This window comes from Theropithecus gelada, chromosome 20, assembly GCF_003255815.1.
Source record: "Theropithecus gelada isolate Dixy chromosome 20, Tgel_1.0, whole genome shotgun sequence".
NCBI classification, from domain to species: domain Eukaryota; kingdom Metazoa; phylum Chordata; class Mammalia; order Primates; family Cercopithecidae; genus Theropithecus; species Theropithecus gelada.
Genome location: NC_037688.1, coordinates 55,654,644 through 55,661,837, shown reverse-complemented (window position 1 = coordinate 55,661,837; position 7,194 = coordinate 55,654,644). Strand labels below are relative to the sequence as shown.

The 7,194-nt window shown below is 51.9% G+C and overlaps 1 protein-coding gene across 2 annotated transcripts; it reads right to left on the bottom strand.

The window, feature by feature from the left end:
* Nucleotides 1-1,795: 1,795 nt before the first annotated feature.
* On the bottom strand, nucleotides 1,796-3,639 carry NUPR1 (nuclear protein 1, transcriptional regulator). 2 transcript variants are annotated; one of them, XM_025371076.1, is made up of 3 exons: nucleotides 3,250-3,639; nucleotides 2,454-2,657; nucleotides 1,796-2,123 (listed from the first exon to the last, which is right to left on the bottom strand). In XM_025371076.1, exons 1-2 carry the CDS (start codon nucleotides 3,359-3,361, stop codon nucleotides 2,467-2,469), a joined length of 303 nt encoding a protein of 100 aa, XP_025226861.1. In that variant the 5' UTR covers nucleotides 3,362-3,639; the 3' UTR covers nucleotides 1,796-2,123; nucleotides 2,454-2,466. The 2 variants fall into 2 exon arrangements, with proteins under 2 accessions (XP_025226861.1, XP_025226862.1); XM_025371077.1 differs by having other exon boundaries at nucleotides 2,454-2,603.
* Nucleotides 3,640-7,194: the final 3,555 nt, after the last annotated feature.

Below are 7,194 nucleotides of genomic sequence, written 5' to 3'. Positions count from 1 at the left end.
TTTCTTGTTGCCCAGGCTGGAGTGCAATGCGTGATCTCGGCTCACTGCAACTTCTGCCTCCCAGGTTCAAGCGATTCTCCTGCCTCAGCCTCTCAAGTAGCTGGGATTACAGGCATGCGCCACCACGTTCAGCTACTTTTGTATTTTTAGTAGAGACAGGGTTTCTCCATGTTGGTCAGGCTGATCTCAAGCTACCGACCTCAGGTGATCTGCCTGCCTCGGCCTCCCAAAGTGCTGGGATTACAGGTGTGAGCCACTGTGCCCATTCCTTCCCTCCCTCCCTCCCTCCCTTCCTTCCTTCCTCGCTCGCTCGCTCTTTTTCAATACATGGTTTCACTCTGTTGCTCAGACTGGAGTGCAGTGGCACCATCATGGCTCACTGCCGCCTCCAACTCCTGGGTTCAAGGGATCCTCTACCTTCAGCCTCTGAGCAGCTAGGACTACAGGCATGAGCCACCATGCTTTGCTAATTTTTAAATGTTTATAGAGACAGAGTCTTGGTATGTTTCCCAGACTGGTCTCGAACTCCTGGCCTCAAGCAATCCTCCTTCCTTGGCCTCCCAAAGGCTGGGAGGCTGAGGTGGGCAGATCATTGGAGGTCAGGAGTTCGAGACCAGCCTGGCCAACATGGTGAAACCCCATCTCTACTAAAAATACAAAAATTGGCTGGGGCGTGGTGGCTCACACCCGTAATCCCAGCACCTTGGGAGGCCGAGGCGGGTAGATCACGAGGTTGGGAGATTGAGACTATCCTGGCCAACATGGTGAAACCCCGTTTCTACTAAAAATACAAAAATTAGCCAGGCGTGATGGCAGGTGCCTGTAGTCCCAGCTACTCAGGAGGCTGAGGCAGAAGAGTGGCTTGAACCCAGGAGGCAGAGGTTGCAGTGAGCCGAGATCACGCCACTGCACTCCAGCCTGAGCGACAGAGTGAGACTCTGTATCAAAAAAAAAACCCAAAAAACAAAAAAATGTGTAGATATGAGGTCTTACTATGATGCTTAGGCTGGTCTCGAACTCCTAGGCTCAGGTGATCCTCCCACCTCAGCTCCTAACGTGCTGTGATTACAGGCATGAGCCACTGCTCCTGGACTTTAGGTTTTGTTTTTGTTTTTGTTTTTTTTTTTGAGACAGAGTCTCCTTCTGTCACCCAGGCTGGGGTGCAATGGCACGATCTCGGCTCACTGCAACTTCCACCTCCCGGGTTCAAGTGATTCTACTACCTCAGCCTCCTGAGTAGCTGAGATTACAGGCGTGTACCACCACGCTTGGCTAATTTTTGGTATTTTTTAGTAGAGACGGGGTGTCACCATGTTGGTCAGGCTAGTCTCAAACTCCTGACCTTGTGATCCGCCTGCCTCAGCCTCCCAAAGTGTTGGGATTACACAGGCATGAGCCACTGCGCCTGGCCCTGGCCTTTAATATTTTAAATCTCAGTTTTCTCCATCTTTTAGATGGCATCCATAAGTAGCATTCCCTTCTATGAACAGGACATAATCAACAAAAACAGGCGCTGGGGAGGGCCGTGTTTCATGGGCAGTATCGCAAAAAAGCAGAAGAAATTGTTTTCCACTACGTAGGAGCCCACAGAAAAATGTATGCACTAAAATACATGCAAGCAAAAACAAACGAACCAAAAGCCACATTCACAGCGTAGACCCCTGTAAGAGCAGGAATACTCCCTGCCCCAGATACATATACCAAACACTAATACACACCAAAGATGCTCTCCCGGGCTCATGCATGTGCAGGCACAAGCAGGCACACACGTGCCCGAACAAAAACACAGAAAGAGCAAGGATGAAAACACACCCAAGCTGTGGCTGCCGTGCGCGTCTATTTATTGGTGCTGCCGCCCTAGAGGAGCCCCAGTTTCTTCTGTAGCTTTCTTTTCTGGGGGTATCTTCCTGGCTCTGCCCCTCCATTCCCTTCCTCTCACTCCCCATCTTGCACTTTTGCTGGGGTTGGAGGTGCTTTCCTGGTAGCCCCTCAGAGACTCAGTCAGCGGGGATAAATCCCAGGGGTGGGGGGTGTGGCAAGCTGGCCTGGATCCTGTCTTGGTTCTTCCTTCCTCCGCAGTCCTGTCTCCATTGCTGGGTGTAGTGTCCATGGTCCGGCCTCATCTAGGGGGCGAGGAAAAGCAGGTGATGAAAGGGACAGAGATCTGGGTTCTAATTCTGCCTCTCCCACTTACTTGATTCGTGACTACAGGGAAGGACCCACCCTCTCCAGCCTCAGTTTCTGTCTCTGTAAGTCAAATTTCCCTCCAATTGGAAAGGTTCTGTGTTCCCCTTTGCTCTGGCCGCTAGAAAACAGCCAAACGTGTGTCTCATTTTATTCTGCATTGAGATAACAGTTGTCTGATCCCTCCTCCCCACCCAACCGCGCACCTTCCGGCTGTCCTTCATGGCAGAGGCACCACCTTGAGCTCTCTGGGCCCCCCGACTCCTTACCTCCAGCTCTGTCTCAGCGTCGTGCCCCTCGCTTCTTCCTCTCTGAATTCTGCAGCTTGGTCACCAGTTTCCTCTCGTGCCCGCCAGGGCTGGGGCGGTTGGTGTTGGCAGCAGCTTCTCTCTTGGTGCGACCTTTCCGGCCTCCACCTCCTGTAACCAAGGCAGGAGTCAGAGGTGAAGTGGGCAAAGGCACGATGAGACGCCCTGTCAGAGGAGAGGCAGGGGGTTGGAGTTGCGGGGATGGGAAGAGCAGGGGGAAGCCTGCTGCTTCCCCTCTGTGGAATGTGGGACCCCAGATGTGTGTGAGGTCCCAGGCTGAGTAACACAGCACTCTTGGGATAAGGGACTAGACAGGGGTGACGTGAGGGTCCAAAGAACAGGTTGGCTAGAAAAGGGCGAGTGGGCTGGGCAGGGTGGCTCACTCCTGTAATCTCAGTGCTTTGGGAGGCCAAGACAGGAGAACTGCTTGAGCCCAGGAATTCGACATCAGCCTGGGCAACATAGTGAGACCCCACCTCACCACTACAGGTGGTGCACACCTGAAGTTCCAGCTACTCGGGAGACTGAAGCAGGAGGATCACTCGAGCCCAGGAGTTTGGGGCTGTGGTGAGTTGTGATCACACCGCTGCACTCCAGCCTGGGTGACAGTGACTCTCTCAAAAAAAAAAAGAAAGAAAGGAAGAAACGAAGAGGAAAGGAAAGGAGAGGAGAGGAAAGGAGAGGGTGGGAAGTCAATGGAGGGGTCCTGATTTCGGGAGAGGAGGAAGGACTGTGGAGATGGCCGAGTGGGCCTTACCCAGGTAGGAATGGGCCAGGCTGTAGAGGTCAGATTCATCCAGGCTGGGGTCCTCGTCCTCTGGGCCTGGGGGCTGCTGGGGGGCGCTGGTTGCTGGTGGGAAGGTGGCCATCGTGCCCGGCTTGTCCTCCCTGCCTGTCTTCTTCTCCTAACGCTTTGTCTTTCTCTGCTTTCCTGGCCCCGTGCCTCTCCACTCCCAGTCCACTCCCTCAGCTTATAAGGCTGTGTCTCCTCCTCAGACCACAGTCTGGCTCCAGCCCATCAGGCCCTGTGTGATGCAATCTGGCCCCTTCTCAAAATCCAGCCCAGTAAACACAGTCATGAGACGGGAAGAGTTGGTCCCTGAGACCGGCCCCACTCACCTCCTGCCTCCCAGGCTCGCCCAGCTGGATATTTTCCGTAGAGGAGGTCCCACTTCTCGGCAGAAAGCAGGGAAGAGGCAGGATCTGGGCTTTTTTTTGTTTGTTTGTTTGTTTGTTTGTTTGTTTGTTTTTGAGACGGAGTTTCGCTCTGTCCCCCAGGCTGGAGTGCAGTGACCGGATCTCAGCTCACTGCAAGCTCCGCCTCCCGGGTTTACGCCATTCTCCTGCCTCAGCCTCCCGAGTAGCTGGGACTACAGGCGCCCGCCACCTCGCCCGGCTAGTTTTTTGTATTTTTTAGTAGAGACGGGGTTTCACCGTGTAAGCCAGGGTGGTCTCGATCTCCTGACCCCGTGATCCGCCCGTCTCGGCCTCCCAAAGTGCTGGGATTACAGGCTTGAGCCACCGCGCCCGGCCTGGATCTGGGCTTAAACACTCCTTGGGATCATGGCCTCACCTGATCGAGGGCTTCACCTGGACTCGGGTGATGGCCACACAGCTAACCCCAGCACGCCAATTCTCGCTGAGATGCAGGACGTGAGGAAGGAGGGGGAGGGGATATCAGCACACTTGTGCCAGGGACAAGTCAGCGGCTTCCACCCAGTCACACTCAACATCTTGTTTTTTTCTTTTCTTTTCTTTTTTTTTTTTTTTGAGATGGAGTCTCTGTCGCCTGTCTGGAGGGCAGTGGTATGATCTCGGCTCACTGCAACCTCCTCCTCCTGGATTTAAGCAATTCTCCTGGCTCAGCCTCCCGAGTAGCTGGGATTATAGGCACCTGCCACCACGCCTGGCTAATTTTTGTATTTTTAGTAGAGATGGGGTTTCACCATGTTGGCCAGGCTGGTCTCGAACTCCTGACCTCAGGTGATCTGCCTGCCCCAGCCTCCCAAAGTGCTGGGATTATGGGCATTAGCCACACCCTTTTTTTTTTTTTTTTCTATGAGAAACATCTTGGAAAACCCCTTAATATCCTGAAACAGGGTCTCCAGTAATGTAATCTCCCTCACCTAGGAGGAGGGTGGCAGAAGGTTGGAGAGTTCAGGGTCTGGAGCCAGATGCCCTCGGTTCAATCCCCTGACCCACCACTTTCCGTGTGACCTTGGGTGAGTCCCTTCACCTCTCTGTGCCTTGGTTTCCAATTCTGTAAAACAAGGATGATAATAATTGTATCTTCTTCCTAGAGTTGGGGAGAGGATCAAACGAGATAATGTTTGAAAGCAACTTGCCACAGTGCCTGGTGACAGAGAGAGACCCCGTCTCAAAAACAAATTATTATAAAATAATATGTATTTCAAAATATGGATTATACTGAGGCAGAAGACATAATGAGGTCAAGCGCAGTGGCTCACGCCTATAGTCCCAGCACTTTGGGAGATCCACAAGGCAGGTGGATCACCTGAAGTTAGGGGTTCAAGACCAGCCTGGCCAACATGGCGAAATCGTATCTCTACTAAAAATAAAAAAATTAGCCGGGAGTGGTGGCAAGCGCCGGTAGTCCCAGCTACTCAGGAGGCTGAGGCAGGAGAATCGCTTGAACCTGGGAGGCAGAGGTTGCAGTGAGCCAAGATTGAGCTGCTATACTCCAGCCTCAGCGACAGAAAGAGACTGTGTCTGAGAACAAAAACAAAAACACAAAAAGCTGAACTTCTGCTTGTGTTTCTCCCTTGCCTGAGCTGGAATTGAATTTAGCCTTTGTTTTCCCAGATTTAGATGATGTATGAATTGCTTAACACCCAGGAAATGAAAGTGAAGACAGGATACTTGTATGAAAACAAGGTTGGGGCAATAACAACAGACCAGGTGATCAGAGAAAGAGGAAAATAATATTAAATTAAGCAAAGATCGGCCTGGTGCAGTAGCTCATGCCTGTAATTCTGGGGCTCTGGGAGGGTAAGCTGGGAAGATTGCTTGAAACTGGGAGTTCAAGGCCAGCTTGGGCAATAGAGCAAGACTCCGTCTTTTTTTGTTTGTTTGTTTGGTTGGTTTTTTTTGTTTTTTTTTTTGTTTTTTTGAGATGGAGTCTCACTCTGTCGCCAGGCTGGAGTGCAGTGGTGTGATCTCGGCTCACTGCAACCTCCACCTCCAGGGGTTCAAGTGATTCTCCTGCCTCAACCTCCCAAGTAGCTGGAATTACAGGCATGTGCCACCACGCCTGGCTAATTTTTATATTTTCAGTAGAGACGGGGTTTCACCATGTTGGCCAGGCTGGTCTCGAACTCCTGACCTCAGGTGATCTGCCCACCTTGGCCTCCCAAAGTGCTGGAATTACAGGCGTGAGCCACCCGGCCAGTATCTTTTTTATTGTTTACTTCTCCATTATTTGTCCCCACTGGTTTAGTTTAGTTAATGGTTAAAGGAGTAAGCTCTGGAACAGGGCTTCCCGGGTCTAAAGCTTGGTTCTACCCCCTAGTTAGCTGTGTGCCCTTAGACAAGCCTAGCCTCCACGTTTGTTTACTCATCTAGACAATGGAGTTAATGGCACCTAGGCTGGGTAAGGTGAGGCACACCTGCAATCCCACTGTTTGAGAGGGTGAGGTGGAAGGATCACTTGAGGCCAGGAGTTCGAGGCTGCAGTGAGCTATGATCGTGCCACTGCACTCCAAAAAGAAAAAGAAAAGAAGGCCAGGGCCGGGCACGGTGGCTCACACCTGTAATCCCAGCACTTTGGGAGGCTGAGGTGGGTGGATCACGAGATCAGGAGTTTGAGAGCAGCCTAGCCAAGATGGTGAAACTCTGTCTCTACTAAAAATACAAAAATTAGCTAGGCGTGGTGGTGGGCGCCTATAATCCCAGCTACTCAGGAGGCTGAGGCAGGAGAATCGCTTGAACCCAGGAGGCAGAGGTAGCGTTGAGCTGACATCGCGCCACTGCACTCCAGCCTGGATGACAGAGTGAGACTTGGTCTCAAAAAAAAAAAAAAAAAAAAAAAAAAGGCTTAATGCAGTGCCTAGAAGATAATCAGTGTGCAATAAATGCTTGCTATTTTAATTATCATTATTCTTGGGGCAGGAATCTTGCCTGACATACTGTATTCTCAATGCCTGGCACTCAGTCTCAGCTCAGTAAATGTCTAGTTGAATACACAAGGCTCTGCTAAGATCAGTGTTGCTTGTTCAGCTTGCACCTGCTCTGCAATGCAGGAACTGAGAGACCAATTCTAGCCTCAGAGGGGACCACAGAAACACTGTGATTGTCCCAGATGGAGCCAGGGAAGGAGGTCTCCCTGGCCTTGATCTTGCAGGTGCTGGAAGAAGGAAGCCTACAAGAGAGAAGGAGGCGGGGCATGGTGGCTCATGCCTGTAATCCCAACACTTTGGGAGGCCGACGAGGTTGGGTGGGTCTCCTGAGGTCAGGAGTTCGAGACCAGCCTGGCCAACATGGTGAAATCCCATCTCTACTAAAAATACAAAAATTAGCCGGGCATGGTGGTGGGCACCTGTAGTCCCAGCTGCTGGGGAGGCTGAGGCCGGAGAATGGTGTGAACCTGAACCTGGGAGGTGGAGCTTGCAGTGAGTCGAGATCGCACCACTGCACTCCAGCCTGGGCGACAGAGTGAGACTCCGTCTCAGAGAGAGAGAGAGAG